The sequence below is a fragment of the Lipomyces japonicus genome, assembly GCF_038497905.1.
Source record: "Lipomyces japonicus strain CBS 7319 unplaced genomic scaffold V1514scaffold_12, whole genome shotgun sequence".
NCBI lineage: Eukaryota > Fungi > Ascomycota > Lipomycetes > Lipomycetales > Lipomycetaceae > Lipomyces > Lipomyces japonicus.
Window position 1 is genome coordinate 1 of NW_027117824.1, and position 18,003 is coordinate 18,003.

The following is an 18,003-nucleotide window of genomic DNA, read 5'->3' on the forward strand; positions in this document are numbered from 1 at the left end:
ATTCATAAAACAGGTTATCTTGAATCGGGTTAATTTAGCATCCGTTTTTTTTTTTAATTTTTAATCCTTTTTTTTTTTTTTTTTATCAAGTGTTAAGCCAGTTTTTTGGTTTGGCTAAAAATTGGTTTTCCCCCCCCCCCCCCCCCCGTTATCATCTACGACCACTACTTGATCGTAATCTGAGTCAATAGCCGTTTCGTACTTGCTGGCATTCCCCCGTCGCGTGGACACTCTTCTATCTCCGCATAGCCTTCCTCACTTTGCGCATTGATTGCAAAAACATGTTGGATTCCCTGCCAAAGATTTCGTTGCAAACTTGACCCACATTCATGGCGCACTCCAAGAACACCGGCAGACATCAGAGTATCGGCTCATGAAGAGCTCTGAAGCTTGTCCTAAACCCAGCCGACCAGTCTCTCGTCGCAATACTCGGGCGGCTACCCATGCTCTTACAAATGAATCTTCTGTACCTGTTATTAGTAATACAGATTTTATTCATTATTCCGATCGGCCCTCCGTGTACGTGACCTTGCATTCTAATAAAACCGTATCGCACACAAGCACTGTAAGATACGGCCGCTTCTTTTTGCGTTGTCAATGCCGCCCTTGTCAACACCCTGTCCCTTCCGGAGGGTACAACGTCCCAGCTCTTCTATGCAAGCTGCTGGCTCCACTCTCGACGTGTAAACTCCAAATCTAACTTCCCATCGGGTCATCTTTTAAATGTCTGGGACCTCCGCATTGACATAATGTATTATTAAGCTTTATTTTTATTTTTTTTATCTTAACTAGGACACTAGGTGCGCCTGACGTATATTATTTATTCATAATAATATCGAAAAAACAGAAGATTATAGACATCAACAACAATAAAAACGTTAAATCAGTAAATCACGATATAAACAGTAAAAAAAAGTAACACATTGAAAACTATAACTGACAAGCACTGATGGATGCACGGGCAAAAAACTCGCGGAATAAGAGAGCATCTTGTGCTTCCTCCCCTCTAAACGGATAGCGACGTCGGGATCGATGTAAGTCTTGGACTGCAGATATAACCGTTGCGTGGAAAGCTGCCCGCTATGAACTTTTTTTTTTATCTTATTAAAAAGGAGCCATACAGCACCCCGATTATATTATTCTATAAATGAATATTGAACATCAACAATATAAGCATATAAGAGTAGAGAAAATAATTATAACATAGCATAGAAGTAATATGAAAAGAGGAAAAAGCAAAGAAAAAGAGCAGTAAGCATGACAAGGAATAAGCAGGAAGGACAAAGGGTACCCACAGAACCCAGAGACTCCTCAACCTATTGGCTATCTATCTTGAATGGCTCCCAACGAAGGCAGACCGAATGGTAATCGCGGTTTCACTAGGGTCCCCGTGAAATGGGATACGCCGACGTGCGTGGTGCAAGTTCTGTATGGCAGAGACAGCGGCAGCATGGAATTTGGCCCGGCTAATTTCCAGGGATCCTGACATAATCTCCTGGGGTGACCAGAGGTCCCAGTGTGAAGCAACCAAGGGACATTCATAGATGCGGTGGGCTGCAGTATCAAGTCCCTCTTGACACAATGCACATTGGGAAGGGTCTGGCAGCCCGGCCTTGTTGTGGCCGAGTAGCCATTCTGGTGAGAAAAGTGATGATGTGGGTTGATGATCTAGTGAGACTAGGTGAGCTGCTTCCGCAACGAGAGGTCGCCACTTATAAAGCCGTTCCACCGTGCGCCAGCGCTTGAGCCAATATTCCGAGTCTTTTCTCGGCATGTACGGGTCACGTGATAATTATAAAGTTAAAAGAAAAAATTTTAAAATGTTTTACATAGTTGTTTGGTTCGATGGTCTAGTTGGTCATGGCATCTGCTTAACACGCAGAACGTCCCCAGTTCGATCCTGGGTCGAATCAAATTATATTTTTTATTTTTATTTTGGCAATTTGTAACGGCAACTAGAATTAAAGTTTAAAATAGATTGGAAACTAATTTTTTTTTATACAATACTTAATTCTTACGACTTCAACTTATAATATTACATACTCATGATTACAAGTGTTATATGTTTGTTCCAGGTTGGCTTCGGTTTCTAGATTGTTTTACGTATCCTCTCGAGTTCCATTTTATTCTCAAAAACGCACGGATGAATCTTATACTTTCCAGGAAAGTCATTATGCAGTAAATTCAATTGAGCATTCGCGATGTTCGTTCGCTTAGAAAAAATGAAACCGTATTATTCAAATGCATTAAATCAATCCAATACCAGCAATCATTAACTAAGTACACCCCGAATTCAAACCAAACCAAACCATTTCCTTACAACATGACGTAACATGGAATATTTTTTATTTTACTTTATTTTCTTTTTTTTTTTGGCTGCATTTTCTTTCAATCGCTAAACACGTCAAAGTCAATCTTGCGTTTCGTGCCACCAAGCAAGAACGCGTCCATGCCGACATTAAATAAGTTGTTCATTTTGGCAGGAGCGGATAATGGCCAACCTTGCTCCTGACGTGAATCAAGTAACGGGCCAATTAAATCTGCGGGTTGAAACTTGCGAATTCGTGGACGACGTGGAGTCGCATATATCGATTCATCAACATCTTCTTCGTCATTGACTTGAATAAACCTGGTCGGAGACGATGGAGGTTTAATGATTTCCAGCTCACTAAATGCTTGTCTTGTAAACTCGGTCGTATCAGGTCTGACAAACTGATAACCCTGCGGTGCAATATTCTCCTTCTCGTTATCATCATCTTCATTAACAATATCATAATTTTTGCCGTCGTTATTGTAAACGTCACCTATGTTCTTCGCGTCGTTATCCCTAAACACGGCTACGATCTTCTTGCCACTATTCCTGCTCGCCTGACGGCTTTGTATTATCGGTGGACTACTTCGCCCGTAACGAGGCGAATATGAGTTTGCGTCTAGTGACGCTAACGCGATAGCACTCAGACTATTGTTACTATTGTTATTGCTACCCATCATGCGAGATCTTTTTGGTGTCGTAACCCTGGTCGTGTTTCCTGATGAAGGGTGAACTTTGATTGGTGACTTTGATGGTGACTTTGATGGCGACATGCTGGCCCGTTTTGATGGCGACGGGGTACGTGACGATCTTGAACGTGCTGAAAAAATAATATTAAACTCAGCAAAAAAAAAAAAAAAAAAAAAAAAGAATAAGAACAATGTCAGTAACGTACCTGTTCCTGGTGAGAATGAGGATTCCATTGATTGAAAATATTAATGCAAAATTAAACTAAGGACTTTAAATAATAACAAGCTATTGCAATGATTATGTTTTGTTATTCAAAAGAAAGAAAATTCAATACACTGTAAAAAAAAAGAGTGAGCGATATGCAGATATCATTTAGAAACATGATTTGGTGGTCAAAGCAAGATGACCCGCGTGGAAACGCGTGACGACAAACGCGCTCAAAATACAAGCAAGACACGGGCGCGCGGCCCATAATAAACGACACGCGTTTCATTCTTACGCACGGTGTTCAATTAAATTTACAATTTTATTTTATATGAAAATTGAAAAAAAATATAATTTAATTGAGGTATCATTCATTAGTTAATCGACATAAGCGGCCGACCCCCGCTGAGGCGTGGCAAGCAAACCTGATCTCTCAGCAGGCACCTTCTGCTCTTCTGCTTGATTTTGCATGCTTGCGTATTTATCAGCGCTATCCACGTCACCGATCGCATTAGCCAAACTTGATAATTTACTTAAAATCGATGGCTCGTTGTCCGAAAGAGATAGTGCCCGTTGGTACGCCTTGATCGCCTTGGTTGGTTGCTGTAACTTTTCAAAGCAGCTCGCTAAGGCGATCCACATTCGATGGTCATATGGCCTAAATAAAGAAGATTGTTAGAAAGAGAGAAAATTGGTAGTATTCATTCGCTCGTTGCTTACTTTAATGCGGCTGCCCGTTGATAATAGAAAAAAGAGTAGTAGTACATTTCTATTACTTCGTAAGCTTGTCCCAAGCCATACCATGCTCTCACGTCTTTGCTGTTAACACTGATCGCACACCGATAACTCTCGATCGCAGCGCGGATGTTTTTCAATTCCACGTATTCATGACCCATTAACGTCCAAGCGCCAAGACAATTCCGGTTGAGTGTCAATGCCCTGCGATAGTACATGACCGCTTTTTCATGTTCTGACTTGAGCGAGTAATAATTGGCAATAATGCAACATGTCTCTGGACGGAACTTGTCGGTTATGGAAGCCAACTGAGCCACGTATGCCAACTTTGCCCGTTGTTCAGTCACGTACAAAATGTTTGAATACATGTCCATGTCATCCAGTCGATGTGGATCAGCGTTCAACACAAAATCAAATAATTTCTCTGATTCAGCGTATTCGAGCGCATGATAGCACAGCATGGCACGTTGAATCTTTAAAAACAAGAAATTTGGTAACACGAGTTCGAGCTTACCTAGCATGGCAAACGCGGCATCGGTTGATTGAAATAATTCTTGAAACGTAAACGCTTCAAAAATTTTGGTCATAATGTGATCTTGCCGCCAAATTTGTGACAACACGGCCGGCATTTTGTCGATCGTGGGAATGCATGACGCAAGTTCGAGCCAGGCACCCCAGTTGAAAGGATAAATATTCACTGAACGAATTAATGGTTCAATCGCCTGCTTTTCGCATTTGTGTTTTATCAGAACAATGCCGTATAAGTATAATAGAAACGGATCATGATTAGATTCGTTTGTGGTTGTAAAATATTCAGTTAATTCGCTGATAATCTCCACTAGTTGTTTATTCGGAGTGACTTCTCCATCCAATGGGCCTTTAAAAAAAAAAAAAAAAATTAAGCATGTTTCCTTTTTTCAGAACACCTGGTTTGCTCTCACCTAAAATAACTTCGCTCTGTTCTTCTTTTTTTTTTTCCCCAGATATATACCTTGCATAAAGTTTCAAAAAAAGGCATTTCGGATTTTTACTATTTTCTAAAAACGTAGCCGCCCGATCATACTCTCTGCAGTCAAAACAAGATTTTGCCAATGCATATCGCCTCCGCTCTTGTGCGGTCAAATGATCCGTTAACTTGAATGATTGCAAATCTACATCTGGTTCTCCTTCTTCTTCTTCCATCACGTCCACGTCAGTATCCACATTTTCAACCCCATTTAATGCTTCGGCTGTCCTGTTGTATCCCGTTAAGAAATCACATGTCAAGAAACAAAAATGCAGAGCAAAAATAACTCACCATTTGGCTGATTCGTAAAGACACCGCTCTGATAATATTGTAAATGCTTGCTCCAAATCCCGTTGCAACCTTGCTGTGTATGCAGAATTAACTATTTTTGACGATCTATCCATGCCTTTTCGTCTGATTTATGGTTCGGTTTGTGTTGAGTGTTTTTTATATACCAAATCGTAATGGTCACGGTCATGTCCGGGCAAGATTATCTGGCAAAATGCAGGGTAACTGTCTTACCAAAACCCCCTAACCCGCAACAGTCTGGAAACTATAATTTGAGTTGATTTCTTCCACCGCCAAAATTGATCCTTCTTTTTCTCGTACAAGGACGGAATACGGGTGACAGGCGCCAAAATGGGTTGATTGATCGACAGTCAAGCATGCAAACGCACATTGCAATTATGAATTAAACTGTTTGATTTTGATTTTTTTTATTTTTTTTTTCTGTGGCACACTATGAAGTTATTCAAACAAAAAGTGATTGCAATCGCAATTATTCTTGGTTTTGTGATTTGCGTGGGTTTTTCTTACAGTTTTAGGGCTCATGATTTATCAACGCATGAGGGTCATGATTCGGCTGCGATTCAGTTTGACAGTAAACATTTTTATACCTATTATGGCGACCACAGTGATAATTCAGCAGCAGCAGCAGCAGCAGCAACAAAAACAAAAACAGTTGCAAGCCGCATGAAGCTGCCACTTGAGCCTGGAAACTTAATGGATCATTTTGCAAATATTGGTCGATGCAATGTATCGAACGATGAAATCATTGTTAGGTCTGAAACCGCGGTCTTGTGTGGCAACGCGCATGACCTTTTGGAATCAATCTCATCCGGTGGCAGGACCGATATCGGCGCACCGTTTTATCCGCGATCTTGCTCGCCGTGGTGGTATCAAACTGATCAGTTATGCTCCGTATTGGCAAAATTTAGCAAAATTTTGTTTATCGGTGACGAGCTCTTGCATGCGGTTTTTTCGTCCTTGTTTATTTTGCTTCGCGAGGACTTTCACGGCGCCGTACGGCAATGGAACTTGGACAGCCTTAACCAATTAACATGCGGTTGCGAAAACGGGTTTGTCAATCTTGAGACTTGCGCTAACGTTTCCGTCACTAATATCGATGACGTGTGGGCAAGAGACCCGTCGTTGATTCGTTGCAAGAACATGGTCGGCAGCATGCGGTTGCAATTCCACGCCATTCCGGCCCACCCGATTGAAGATGCCGCCGTGGCCAAGCTTATTGCTGCAGTAAAGGACGATACTAGTCTTGACGAGCGGCCAATTGCGGTCGTGTTTGGACATGGTGTTAATAACTTGTTTGACGACGCCATAACCGCGAGGTGGATTGTCGCCTTGCACGCCATAATTGTAACGTCCTTGCAATCCGACGTCAAGCTTCATGAAATCTTTTTGTCATCTGGTGCGGTTGACCCTTCAGTAGCTACTGCAATGGCCCGTGATGATCATGACGATAAAAGTGCGTTGCAACAGGTATTAAAATTATCGCAGACCTTTGAGCACAGAATTATTAGTCTGGGCAAGAACATTAATCTGGATGTTCTCGGTACCTGGAACGCTACCGCGCGGACCAAATTTGCTTCTGGTGGCATTCATGATACCATGAAAACGAACTTGTTAAAATCAATGATGGTTATTAATTGGCTTGACCTTGTTGGCTAATAAGGAGCAAAGTTCCCACGGGTTGTATAACTTACGACGTTCAGGCTAGAAAAGGATGTGAACGTTAACTATTTGTAATGAGTTGACTTTAATCTAAATCATGAATTTAATTTTAAAATAAAATTCAGTTGTTCTAAAAATTTGCGCAAGTTGGCGCTATCAAGTGCTTTCACCATCAGTTTACTTACGAAAGGAAATGAAACAAGTCAACTTAACGGATTTCAAAAAATAACAATAGTAACTAAGTTAAGGAACAAAAAAAAATTATTTTTATATGAATTATATATTCTCTTCAGTAAATCTAATTCTACTCGGCCACAGAGTCAAATGGCTGTAATCCCTTTGTTCCTTCCTCCCACGACACGCCATCAATGCTGACCATGTTCTCAATCGCGGCTACCACGTCCTCGATCGATCCTCTGACTTGCTTGGTCGAATCTCGTTCTCTCAACGTGACCGTGTTATCCTGCACGGATTGGAAATCGACTGTGACGCCGAACGGCGTGCCAAGTTCGTCGTTTCGTGCGTACCTCCGACCGATCGTGGCTGACGAGTCATCAACCTTAGACGTGATCCCGCGTCGGCGGAAAATTGATGATAACTGACTCACCAGTGGCTTGAATTCGTCATTGTTAGACAAAGGCACGAGTAAGACCTTGGTAGGCGCGACGCCAGGCGGGAACGATAACACGGCGCGTTGATCTGATTCAGGTCTGATCCAAAAGTTGTGTTCAATCATGGAATAAAAAATTCTGCCAATTCCAAATGATGGTTCAATCACGTTCGGCGTGTATTCCCTGATGTGTTCTAACCTGGTCTTTTTCTCGATCGCAATCAAATCCTTGCCAACTTCGACCGGCGCGGCAATGCCATCCACCGAGACCGTGATTTGTAATTTTTCTGCCAATTCAGAAGCCAGGATTTCAAGTTCATCTTGTGATCTAGAAGTCAGGTATTCCTCAATTCGTTTACCGTCCTTTTTAAATTTTGGTCCAAATTTCTTCTTGTCCAACTCGACCTGGAATTCTTCAATCGACAGTGGCTCCGGTAATGACTGTCGCACAACCAATTTCTCGTTCGTGCGCTTGGAATGAACCGTCAAATCATATGCGGATCGGTCGGCGCATCCGACACACTCGATCCAACCATAAGATGTCTGCAACTCCGCATCCCAACAGTCTGCAGCGTAATGCGCCATCTCGTTTGCCATATGCTGACGAAACCTGAGCCGGTTCTTGTCCACGCCAATCTTAGTGAGAAACAAGTAGATGCGAGCAATGAAGTAGCCGAGCGTTTGATTGTCGACCAAGCCAGACGACACGGCTTCGCCGATCGATAACTCAACCACGTCAGTCCGTCCATCCTGTTGCACATCCTTGGCCAATAATCTCAGTTTGACATGCTCAACTTCATGAAACCTGGGGTGCGTCTTGTCCTTGGGATCGACAAAATGTTCAATCTCGGCCATGAGGAATTCACGAACCCGGAGTAATCCGGACCGGGGCGAGATCTCGTTTCGAAATGACTTGCCAATTGATGCACTGGCAAACGGCATTTTCGAATTATTACTGTCCAATAACTTGTTAAAGTTCAAAAACTGACCCTGAGCAGTCTCCGGTCGCAGGTAGCCCTTGAGTTGACCGGATGGACCGATGGCAGTTTCGAACATCAAGTTGAACTCCAGCGGTGGTGATAACTTACCACCAGTAGCCGGATTCACAATTTCGTATTTTTCCATCAACTGGCCAAGTTCAGGACCAGAATATCCATCAATCTAGATACAACAATATTTAGCCCAAGAAATTGGGAGGCAAAAACCAACAATTAAATGGAAATCTTACTCTTGCTAAAACTTCTTCGTATTCTTGAACAACCGAGTCATCAAGCTTGATGGCCTTGATTTCCTTGACCTTTTTCTTACGTTTCTTTTCTTCACCAGATGCGGGCGTCGTAGCAGCTTGGCCACGGGCTTCCTTGTCACCCTTAAGTCTGCTTTCAAGAACTTCTTCAACTAAATGATCGACTCGAAAAATCTCACCAGTGGCAGGATCACGACACATCCAATCTGCAAACTACCTTGCATGTCAGTAACCAATGTAATCACTCCATCAATGTTACTCGTACCTTGTCAACGTGACCGGAAGTTTTTAAAACCTCTGAAGGCGTTAGCATGGTGCAGTCGACTTCCTGCATATCTTCTTCGAGAATAAAATGTTTCCTCCAAGTATCCACAATGTTGGCCTGCAACGCACATCCTGGTGGGCCGTAGTCATACAAGCCGGACACGCCGCCGTAGATATCGAACGACGGCGTGAAGAAAAACCGGCGCTTAAGCACGGATTCCAATGATTCCCGATCAAACGGAACTGACGTAGTTGCTGACGACATTTTAGAATTTGTATCAATTTTTGTTCTACTGTTTGGCAACCGCTTGCTGGTCGAATGCGAGTACCGAAAAGCGAATCCGGGGGAAGTAGTATTAATATATGCTAGCCGAGTAACGAATGAGCGCACGTTCATGCGCCAGTTGACAGCAAACAGGATCAAAATTGAGAATAAATAAAGAGCAAGAAAGATTTCTTAGCAAGATGTGATTTAATGAGCAATTGATTATTAAATTAACAAGAGCAAAAAAAAAAAAAATTCGAAAAATTAAAATTTGCATCGCGCGGCTCAAAAAATTCAGCTATGATTTATCGCTGGTTTATCAAAAAAAAAAACCTCAAAAAGACGTTTAGATAGACTATTACACCACAAACATTTCAAAAGAAACGAAATGCCGTCAAGAGTAAATTCTAAAAAGAAAAAATCTACTCCTAAAGCACCACTGGCAAAGGAGGCATTAAGCAAGGTCAAGAACAAAATCAAGCGTGAAAACCTGTTGCATGCTGCTAGATTGAGCCACAACGTGGGCAAGCACAAGGCCCGCAAGGAGCAACTCAAGCTCGAAGCTGCTGATCCGGAACTCAAGGCTGAACGTTTGGCCAACAATGTGCCGACCACGATCGAAAACACGCGCGTGTATGATGAAACTGTGAACGTCGCGATCGAGGGCGACGACGAGTTCGAATCGTATTTCAAGGACAAAAAGCCACCAAAAGTATTATTAACCACGTCCAAATTTGCCCGCGCGGAGGCATACGAATTAATTACTCAGTTGGAAGATATCTTGCCTGGATCAGAATTTGTAAAGCGCGGAAAGAAGTTTAGCATCAAGGAGATCGCCAAGTTTTGCACCAACAGAGGGTACACGGATATTGTGGTCGTTAACGAGGACAAGAAAGAAGTCAACGGCTTGACGTTCGTTCACTTACCTGCAGGACCTACCGCATATTTTTCGCTAACTTCACTGCGCATGCCGAAACAGATCTCAGGTCATGGCAGGGCCACCGGGCATGTGCCGGAGCTGATTCTGAACAATTTTTCCACCAGGCTGGGTGCCACGATCGGCCGCTTGTTCCAATCACTGTTTCCGCAACAGCCGCAGTTTGTTGGCCGGCAAGTCGTAACCATGCATAATCAGCGAGATTATATCTTTTTCCGAAGGCATCGTTATTTGTTCAAGGAGACCGAACGGGTCGGATTACAAGAACTGGGCCCGCAATTCACGCTGAAACTGCGGCGGCTACAACAAGGCGTATGTGAGGAGATTGAATGGGAGCATAAGTCTGGCATGGACAAGGAAAAACGCAAGTTTTATCTGTAGGTTAGGAAAAAAAAAAATTTTTTTCTTCTCATGTAATATATACAAATAATATTATACATTCAACAACCAAAAAAAAAAGATAGAGTTGTTTGCAAAGTTCAAGCGTTTGTTTTTTAAAAAATTTGTTCTTTTTTTATGTTTTTATGAAATTATTATTCTTCAATTCGCAGTGACGTGGCAGTAGTACCGCCAAGTGACCCGAGGACCTGCCGTTGGACCAACATCTGCACAATCACAGCAATCAATAAGATCACCACAACCGACACAACTGTGGTGGTCACCAGCACATGCCGGTTCGAGCTCTTCCTAGCCGCCGCACCGTCAAGCCGTATCACGACTACGGACTGCGCGACCGAAGTGGATGCGACCGCCGTAGCAGAGGGATTAATCACCACCTGCGTGATTGCAAACGTATGCGCAGCCCGCACTCGTTTCAAAACCTTGAGCGAGTCCACGGCCACAACGGACACGGACAAGTCCGCACCGGCAACGCAGGCCAAGCCAGCCCGGGCATCGAGCGCGGTAACGGCCTTGATGCCAGAATGCAACTTACCGACCACGGGTCGCGACGGCGGCAGGGCTTGCTGTTTTGTGAAATCAATATCTGCTGGCACGACCAACTTGACCACGGACGCGCCAGTGCGCCGGGCATGATTGGCAATCAGTACCAGCGAGCGGGAGTCCTCACCAGCAAACCGGACTCCGCGGAATGATGCGGACGACAACTGTGATGGCAGCGAGTATTCAGCAATTTTCTCACCCGTACTGGCAAGAAGTAATGTAACCGACTTTGGGGTCGTGAACGCCAGTAACGTCTCGTCGGTCGAAAAGGCAACGTCTTGAATATCATTTGTCACGACCGGCTCAAACTGCCTGTCTAACCCCGGAAACGCGAGATTAACCAATTTACCAGACGACGATAACAATGCAAGGAATTTGGCCGGCGAGCTAGAAAATCGTGTCAACTTCTGAAATTCATCGTCGACCAAAGTTTTATTCTTTTTTGCAGGATCTTCATCATCACCGTCATTATTCTCTGTCTCTTCGCGTTTAAATACTTGTCTCCGGTCAAACAATTCGACCCGTGCATCAGTCTCTACTTGGAATAATCGAAGATGTTCGTTCTTGCCCTCGCAAACCTGCGCGCTCGATTCGTTAACTCCAACTGCAATTAATAACGTGCTAGTGTCTGAAGAATCTGCCCTTGCCACATCCAAACTCATGGGTGCGTCCTCTTCCTTTGATAATACAGTCTCCGTCTCGATCTTAATTTGTCCCTCGGAAGATTCAACTTCTAACACAGACTAAACTCAAAAAAAAAGAGGGGGCACAAATGCATCAGAATCATCATTCGTAATAATTTCCCAGAAAAAAAAATATACATAACATACAATCTTGTTAGCAACACCATTCTTACCCTCGCCTCCGCCTCCGGCCACGATCAATGTTGAATCAGACGCAAACGCGGCTGCGTAAACCGGATAGCCAATATTAATCGAGAAAACGTCCAAACTACCAGATGATGGCATTTTTTTTTCCGCTTCGGTCCTCCAAAAAAGAAATATTAAAATCAATTAAAACAAACGTGCCCAAACCTGGAGTGGATTGGAGATATAGTCTGAATTGCCAACAAGTCTTCTGCCCCGGATTACGATGAGATTACATAATAGTAGTTGTTTTGTTTTCAACTAACTAAACTAACTAACTATGCAGCCAGCTGATTAAACAGAAAATTATTAGTTCAGAAACATTTCTCTCATTTGAGCCTATTGAGATTTCATTACAAATAAATTTGACTTTTTTTTATTCTTTTTTTTGCAATAAAATGCCAAGGAACAATAATGAGCATAAATTTTTCTATCCATGAGAGTGATTGCAGGTTAGGTGTTAAGCTAGCATGGAGAAGTGAGAATGCTGCGGACTACCTGCATGTCGTCAATTTTGAGAATCGCAGATATTGCCGAAAATGCAAACCTTGAGCAGCTTAGTTTAGGACTTTAGCACCAATGGCATGGCTACTGACGTGGCACATGACATGGAACGGACTTTCTTTTAATCCCAGATGGCTTAAGCGTGACCATGGAATCCGGCGGTCGGATGAAGAAGAGTTCATTCATGCTCGAGTTCAATCTTAACCAATGGAATCTGAATGACATGAAGATAATACGTTTCTTCTATAAGTATATGCCACAAGATAAATGGCCGTTGTAATTTACTCCCAACACCCTTCCCAGAGGCGACGCACGATTCATTCTAGGCTGCTACGCACAAGTCTTCTCCCCCCCCCACCCCCGGCGGAAACGTTGGAGACTCCCATGACCATTTTTTGTAGCTCTGCCCGATCGCCGAAATGCACAAAGTCCGACACTGGTGTCATTGACATGGACATTACCAACAGATCCCAACCATGTCGACCACTATTCACGGACTTCAAACTGACTTACAAGTCCATGTCTGTTGATGTTGGTCAGATTCGCAAGACTTTTTTTTTTTTCAGCTGGCATGAGGCATTTCAAATTCAATGGAGAAAAGAAGCTTTTAAAGGGGTTACTCTCGAGAAGTTGAAGGAATGAACATCACACTAATTTAGTCACTCGAGTTTGTGCCTGCAAAGTTTTTCTTACATAGCCGTTGTCTTCTGTGCAAGCACGTCGTGCATTTATTTCAATCACACGATTTGAAAGTGTTTGAAACATGTAGCCATTAAACATCATCTCCTTTTTGGAAAGCATAGCAGTTGCTTCTGCTGCTTGAATATGCGCAATTATATGTGGTGACCTTACGAGATTATGCCAAAGGGTCAGCAATCTATTCATTACACAGAAGCTCGGAGACGGATAGCGGGGAAGATGAAAACCGTGATAGTGATGCGTCTATAGAAGCCCAAGCGGAAAACTTTCAGAGAGTGGCGCAGGATGTCATAGATATTTTCCAAGATTAATTATCCAAAAGCAATTACAAGTTCATTGAACGATATGTAGCTACTCGTGAGATAGATGAAGGTTTGCTGGAGGAGATTAGGAGGCGTTCAAATAGCTCAAATAGACGGCACATGCCTCACACTTGAATTAATGATGTAACTATTGTTAACTAACTAGTTAACTACTGCACCAAAATTGATTGAAAAAATTATTCTTATTTAGTAACACTGTAGTGTCGGAACACAGCCATATAAGGTCTACGGAACTGCTGCAACTTCCTATCCGCTCTCCTCTCTTTAGCGTCAACTGTCTTTTTTGGGTTACTTTCCTTGCTCGCTGGTAATAGGTATGTCTGCTTGTTATAACAGCCCACCTTGGATAATACATTATGTAAAAATAACCGAACTCTGGCAGGCTTGAGCGTTAATCCTGCAAACGTTCAACAGGTGCCACGTTTACGCTTCATTTGAAAATGACGTCACTCAATCACGGGCGCCACTTTTGTTTATCTGTCTGGCGTGCTTGATACAGTTATCCGTGTCCACATTACAACTTTCCACCTTCTTAATATTCATCGTCAACAGTTGTTTGTTCTTTGACCATCTTCCGGTGCTCATACTTTTCCAATTTTTTCTTCAATATTTATTGTAAGTTTTTATTTACTTTTGTTCTGTTGTTTGTTTAACTGTTTTGAAGTTCAAGTACACATGAGTTTCAGCGAGCGGTCTGATGCGAGTGACGCTTATGGATAGGTGCCCGGTCGACATAAGACATCAGTGGAAGAACTTTGAATCAGTCAAAGCAGTTCAACGCGTATTTAATGTTCCTGAATTACATATTGAACCAGGATTCAGGCCGTTTTCCGTGCGACTGGAGTTTTTTTGTATTAGCCAATTACGCCACATAATATATGAGGTCGTCTCAGGCGGAGACCAGGCGATTTTGCGCGAAGAATTGCAATATTTAATAAGCAAGAGGCGACATGACGCAGTATACATTATACTACGTTTATTCGAGCATTGCTACTGCAGCACTGCTCTGGAAATGAATGCCACAAAATGCACCGGATTTTTGAGGTCGTTCGTTACGCATGATGCACACGACGAGTCACTGGACTCACAGGAGCATAGTTCTTCTATTGATAAAGCTAGTGCTGCCTTTGAGCATGAGGAATGCGTTGGGTTTGATAGAGTGCAAAGCAGTGCAACTTTATTGCAACACCTCAAAAAGTATTTTCGGCTTTACAACGACGGAAAAATCTTCTCATCTTATGTCGCGGTGGTTGGTCCATCGGGTATAGGCAAATCATTTACTATTAAACAGTTGGCCAATGCGCAAAATGTCTATGTCGTTTACTGCAGTTTGGCTGTTTCAAATGGCAGTGCGTATCCGCCGCGCTCAGAGGTCGCGAATGTGATGCCAAATGCGTGTTCAAGGGATGAGGCTATTATGTTTTGGCGTGTGTATTTATTTGCGGCCGAAGAATATATAGCTGAAGCCGAAAGCCAAGCGTTTAAACCTCGAGATCTGCTGCTGTTACAATACCATCCTGATTATGCAGAATTTCAGAAATCTTTTGCTGACTCTGTGAGAGCAATATACTCAAGCAGTATCAGTGATGGATTAACTGATGGCAGTCATAAAAAGATCCGGTTTTCTCGTGACGAACGGCGTCGCATTTGCGATAGTTTTTTAGGTTTCGAGCACGTGAAGACGAATCACGAGAGCGCGACTGGCGAGCAGGCGCCAACAGACCACACGTTTGCCGTGGTGTGTATGGATGAAGCACGTGGTCTGTTGGATGAAGACAGGCTGCACTTTAGGGCGTTTAGCAAGGCGTGCACGCTTGCTTTTGAAGAAAGAAGACAAATGAAGAGCCAAGGGAAGTTCGTGCAGGGGGAAAACTGGATGTTGTTCGGTGTTTTGCTAGACACGCTATCCGAAGTTAGTGATTTTTTCCCGCAAGATTCTAGCGATCCAAGCGCAAGGCGTTATAAAAAAGACCTAGCGCAACCTTTCTATGCCATCGACACTTGGTGTTCGCGTACGACCGTAGATCGTGCGATTGCTGTTAACAATGAGGCAAAACGCATGAAAGTCAACGATGGATATCCTTATCCCGATGGCTTGAATAATCAATATGCTAAGATTTTGCGTGTTGGACGGCCGCTGTGGGGCGCGTTGCTAGATGAAGGTTTAGACGTCGATAAAGTTTTACAGTTTGCGCTTCACAAGATTAGTCCCCCTGACAAGGAGGGTGGAAATTCAAGATCGGTCGCAATTTTTTCATATCGCATGCAAGTTGACATTCGCAGTCCTACTTTGGCCGAAAGTTTAGTGGCCAGCTTTATGCGATATGTTCTTAAATTAATGCCGCAGCGCGATATTATCGAAACATTCCAACCGGGGGAACCTGTCTTGGCTCTTGCCTCTTACGAAGGTAATGTTAGACTCACAGGAGCGTTATCGTCTGTTGAAAGATTTTGCGGAGCACGTGTTTAATGGCATGGTCAGGATCGACCATGTAGGCAAGATTGTCGCAGTTTTGTTGCTATTATTTGCTGCAGATGAACTATTGCCGACAGAGTCTGATGTTGTTAAAGCAAAGGCAATTCCTGTTTCCGATTTTTTTGCTAAGTTATTTGGAGACAGGTTTGCGGAGAACAATCGCAGCTCTGAAAACGTATGGAAGCAGGGCAAGGTGCATCTTAGCCATTTTGTGCGCTTGGAGGCGCAGCCCACTCAGAACGATCTCGAGATCGCTTTTCAACTTGGCCGGGGTTTACTGCTTCCAGCAAATCTTAAGGCAATACCCATTATTATTCCAATATGGTTGCCGCATGAACAAACTGTAACATGTTTGGCGATTCAAGTGGCGAATCTGAAAGATGATCGTTTGACGCCCTCATTGAAAAGTATTTTCCCAAGTATGTGCTCGCATGCGGCAACTGAGGAAGCAATTTTATGGGACAAGCAGCCCAAGGACATGGTTTGCCTTTTTTTCGGATTCGGGGGTGGAGAATTGCAGTTACATGAAAGCCAATTTGAGATTTGGGAGGATATGGGAGATATCAATGTTACTGCTATAGCAGCGTTTGGGTTTGATACACATTTGTTTCCATTTTTTGCGAAGTGGAATGGTCATGTAGACGGCACCGACGACATGGTGATGTTGTTTAAGCGCCTGTTTGGAAAAGATTCGACGATAAATATAAAGGGTATGCCATGGGTCTTGTATACCAGTATATCAGAAAGAGTGATTATGCTAATATTTAAGGCAATTGGGAGACTTGATAGTTTTGATTTAACTGGTTTGAATAGCACAAAATAATAATGATAATGAAAATATCTATTAAGGTTATTATATTTTTAACAGTCATGCTCTACAAAGTGAACGGATACGAATGGATGGAAGATTAGTGAAATTTATAAACATCCAGTCAAATACGGCGGTTTATAATGTGAAATCTTACTTGCTTGATATCTCTATGTAACGTCCTTGCCGCGCAACACAGCGAGCAATATGATGATTAAGATTGACTGTCAAATTATACTTGAATTTTTTTAACTCTATCACAGAACGTAATAACACATATGTATTGCATATTATTATTCTAATACCAAACATCTGTAAACAAGGGCCAAGGTGCAGCAGAAGGATGTGATTAGAGCATGAAAAAGCTTGCCACTATAAAAGAAAAAAAGTTGAACTGACGGGAAAGTTTGAATTTATAGGTCCACTTGCGTAAGAACATGTCGTACAATTTTAAAGATGCAAAAAAAAAAAAAAAAAATTAGTCAAACGGTGTAGATTTGGATGAATTGTTTTACTGCTTGAAGAACCCTTTTTGTCTGTCCATCTGTTTGTGGATAATAGGCGGTAGAATACTGGATTTTAACCATAAGACTTTCAAAAACAAGAAGACAGAATAACGATTGGACACAATATCTTACTGGGCTCCATGTTAACAGGGAATATTGGCGATAAAACATTCGCAATGTCGGAGGGACCGTCATCAACTTACTGACAACGATTACATGAGCTATCTTTGTGAGGCGATCCATTACCACGAGGATTGAGTTGAATTCTTCCAATAATGATCATTCCGTTATAAAATCATAAAATGCATAGATGAAAACAATCACGCTGCTTTCCATAACTGCTAAAATATGTAGGGGCCCATACAGTAAGCGCCGTGAAATAATAGTGCGTTGGCAGACCGCACAACCGTATGTGCGTTGCATTCAAGGCACGTACTTGACCAAGGGTGAAACTCGTGATCATGATTCTGGCACAAAATTAGGACAACTAACCTACCAACATGGTAAAGAAAACCATCATTGCAATTATGATGTTCAATATCCTTGCTGCATTCCAATGGAGGTTCGGTATGCTGATTGGTAGTCTTTATTTGTAGACATAATTTGGAGGATTTGATCTTGGAACTCCATATTTTCAAAAAAC

General features: G+C 42.7%; 9 protein-coding genes and 1 non-coding gene across 10 annotated transcripts; 5 read left to right on the forward strand and 5 right to left on the reverse strand.

The window, feature by feature from the left end:
* Positions 1–1,327: 1,327 nt before the first annotated feature.
* Positions 1,328–1,774, reverse strand: V1514DRAFT_319064 (uncharacterized protein; the record flags this gene model as incomplete). The annotated part of the gene is made up of 1 exon (XM_066925916.1): positions 1,328–1,774. The coding sequence occupies one exon, from the start codon at positions 1,772–1,774 to the stop codon at positions 1,328–1,330; it is 447 nt and encodes a 148-aa protein (XP_066784190.1).
* Positions 1,775–1,839: 65 nt separating this feature from the next.
* V1514DRAFT_t27 lies at positions 1,840–1,913 on the forward strand. The gene has a single exon. It is a non-coding gene; the product is annotated as a tRNA-Val (tRNA).
* A 125-nt stretch (positions 1,914–2,038) lies between these two features.
* Positions 2,039–3,386, reverse strand: V1514DRAFT_351354 (uncharacterized protein). The gene is made up of 2 exons (XM_066929451.1): positions 3,207–3,386; positions 2,039–3,131 (listed from the first exon to the last, which is right to left on the reverse strand). The coding sequence occupies exons 1-2, from the start codon at positions 3,232–3,234 to the stop codon at positions 2,389–2,391; spliced, it is 771 nt and encodes a 256-aa protein (XP_066784191.1). The 5' UTR covers positions 3,235–3,386; the 3' UTR covers positions 2,039–2,388.
* A 197-nt stretch (positions 3,387–3,583) lies between these two features.
* V1514DRAFT_278668 (anaphase promoting complex subunit 8) lies at positions 3,584–5,350 on the reverse strand (the record flags this gene model as incomplete). Its single annotated transcript, XM_066924992.1, has 4 exons — positions 3,584–3,863; positions 3,926–4,817; positions 4,882–5,174; positions 5,238–5,350. The coding sequence occupies 4 exons, from the start codon at positions 5,348–5,350 to the stop codon at positions 3,584–3,586; spliced, it is 1,578 nt and encodes a 525-aa protein (XP_066784192.1).
* Positions 5,351–5,557: 207 nt separating this feature from the next.
* V1514DRAFT_328292 (uncharacterized protein) lies at positions 5,558–7,051 on the forward strand. The gene has a single exon (XM_066927144.1). It carries the CDS (start codon positions 5,688–5,690, stop codon positions 6,909–6,911), a length of 1,224 nt encoding a protein of 407 aa, XP_066784193.1. The 5' UTR covers positions 5,558–5,687; the 3' UTR covers positions 6,912–7,051.
* A 71-nt stretch (positions 7,052–7,122) lies between these two features.
* Positions 7,123–9,512, reverse strand: V1514DRAFT_328293 (uncharacterized protein). Its single transcript, XM_066927145.1, has 3 exons — positions 9,036–9,512; positions 8,753–8,983; positions 7,123–8,685 (listed from the first exon to the last, which is right to left on the reverse strand). The coding sequence occupies exons 1-3, from the start codon at positions 9,429–9,431 to the stop codon at positions 7,219–7,221; spliced, it is 2,094 nt and encodes a 697-aa protein (XP_066784194.1). The 5' UTR covers positions 9,432–9,512; the 3' UTR covers positions 7,123–7,218.
* A 119-nt stretch (positions 9,513–9,631) lies between these two features.
* Positions 9,632–10,685, forward strand: V1514DRAFT_328295 (anticodon-binding protein). The gene has a single exon (XM_066927146.1). It carries the CDS (start codon positions 9,688–9,690, stop codon positions 10,615–10,617), a length of 930 nt encoding a protein of 309 aa, XP_066784195.1. The 5' UTR covers positions 9,632–9,687; the 3' UTR covers positions 10,618–10,685.
* V1514DRAFT_328297 (uncharacterized protein) lies at positions 10,624–12,306 on the reverse strand. Its single transcript, XM_066927147.1, has 2 exons — positions 12,009–12,306; positions 10,624–11,921 (listed from the first exon to the last, which is right to left on the reverse strand). The coding sequence occupies exons 1-2, from the start codon at positions 12,144–12,146 to the stop codon at positions 10,770–10,772; spliced, it is 1,290 nt and encodes a 429-aa protein (XP_066784196.1). The 5' UTR covers positions 12,147–12,306; the 3' UTR covers positions 10,624–10,769.
* Positions 12,307–14,100: 1,794 nt separating this feature from the next.
* V1514DRAFT_366863 (uncharacterized protein) lies at positions 14,101–15,978 on the forward strand (the record flags this gene model as incomplete). Its single annotated transcript, XM_066929846.1, has 2 exons — positions 14,101–14,185; positions 14,235–15,978. A coding segment is annotated over exon 2 (1,710 nt), but the record flags the coding sequence as incomplete, so codon positions are not given.
* On the forward strand, positions 15,758–17,314 carry V1514DRAFT_328303 (uncharacterized protein). Its single transcript, XM_066927148.1, has one exon. It carries the CDS (start codon positions 15,982–15,984, stop codon positions 16,867–16,869), a length of 888 nt encoding a protein of 295 aa, XP_066784198.1. The 5' UTR covers positions 15,758–15,981; the 3' UTR covers positions 16,870–17,314.
* Positions 17,315–18,003: the final 689 nt, after the last annotated feature.

Bases quoted from the DNA above. Each gene is read 5' to 3' on its own strand.
- V1514DRAFT_328295 (XM_066927146.1), top strand. From the start codon at position 9,688: ATGCCGTCAAGAGTAAATTCTAAAAAGAAAAAATCTACTCCTAAAGCA.
- V1514DRAFT_351354 (XM_066929451.1), bottom strand. From the start codon at position 3,234: ATGGAATCCTCATTCTCACCAGGAACAG. The intron at 3,132-3,206 runs GTACGTTACTGA...TTATTTTTTCAG, and splicing joins CTCATTCTCACCAGGAACAG to CACGTTCAAGATCGTCACGT.
- V1514DRAFT_328292 (XM_066927144.1), top strand. From the start codon at position 5,688: ATGAAGTTATTCAAACAAAAAGTGATTGCAATCGCAATTATTCTTGGT.
- V1514DRAFT_328303 (XM_066927148.1), top strand. From the start codon at position 15,982: ATGTTAGACTCACAGGAGCGTTATCGTCTGTTGAAAGATTTTGCGGAG.
- V1514DRAFT_328293 (XM_066927145.1), bottom strand. From the start codon at position 9,431: ATGAACGTGCGCTCATTCGTTACTCGGCTAGCATATATTAATACTACT. The intron at 8,984-9,035 runs GTACGAGTAACA...CATGCAAGGTAG, and splicing joins CTTCCGGTCACGTTGACAAG to TTTGCAGATTGGATGTGTCG. The intron at 8,686-8,752 runs GTAAGATTTCCA...TGTTGTATCTAG, and splicing joins ACGAAGAAGTTTTAGCAAGA to ATTGATGGATATTCTGGTCC.
- V1514DRAFT_328297 (XM_066927147.1), bottom strand. From the start codon at position 12,146: ATGCCATCATCTGGTAGTTTGGACGTTTTCTCGATTAATATTGGCTAT. The intron at 11,922-12,008 runs GTATGTTATGTA...TTTTGAGTTTAG, and splicing joins ATGGTGTTGCTAACAAGATT to TCTGTGTTAGAAGTTGAATC.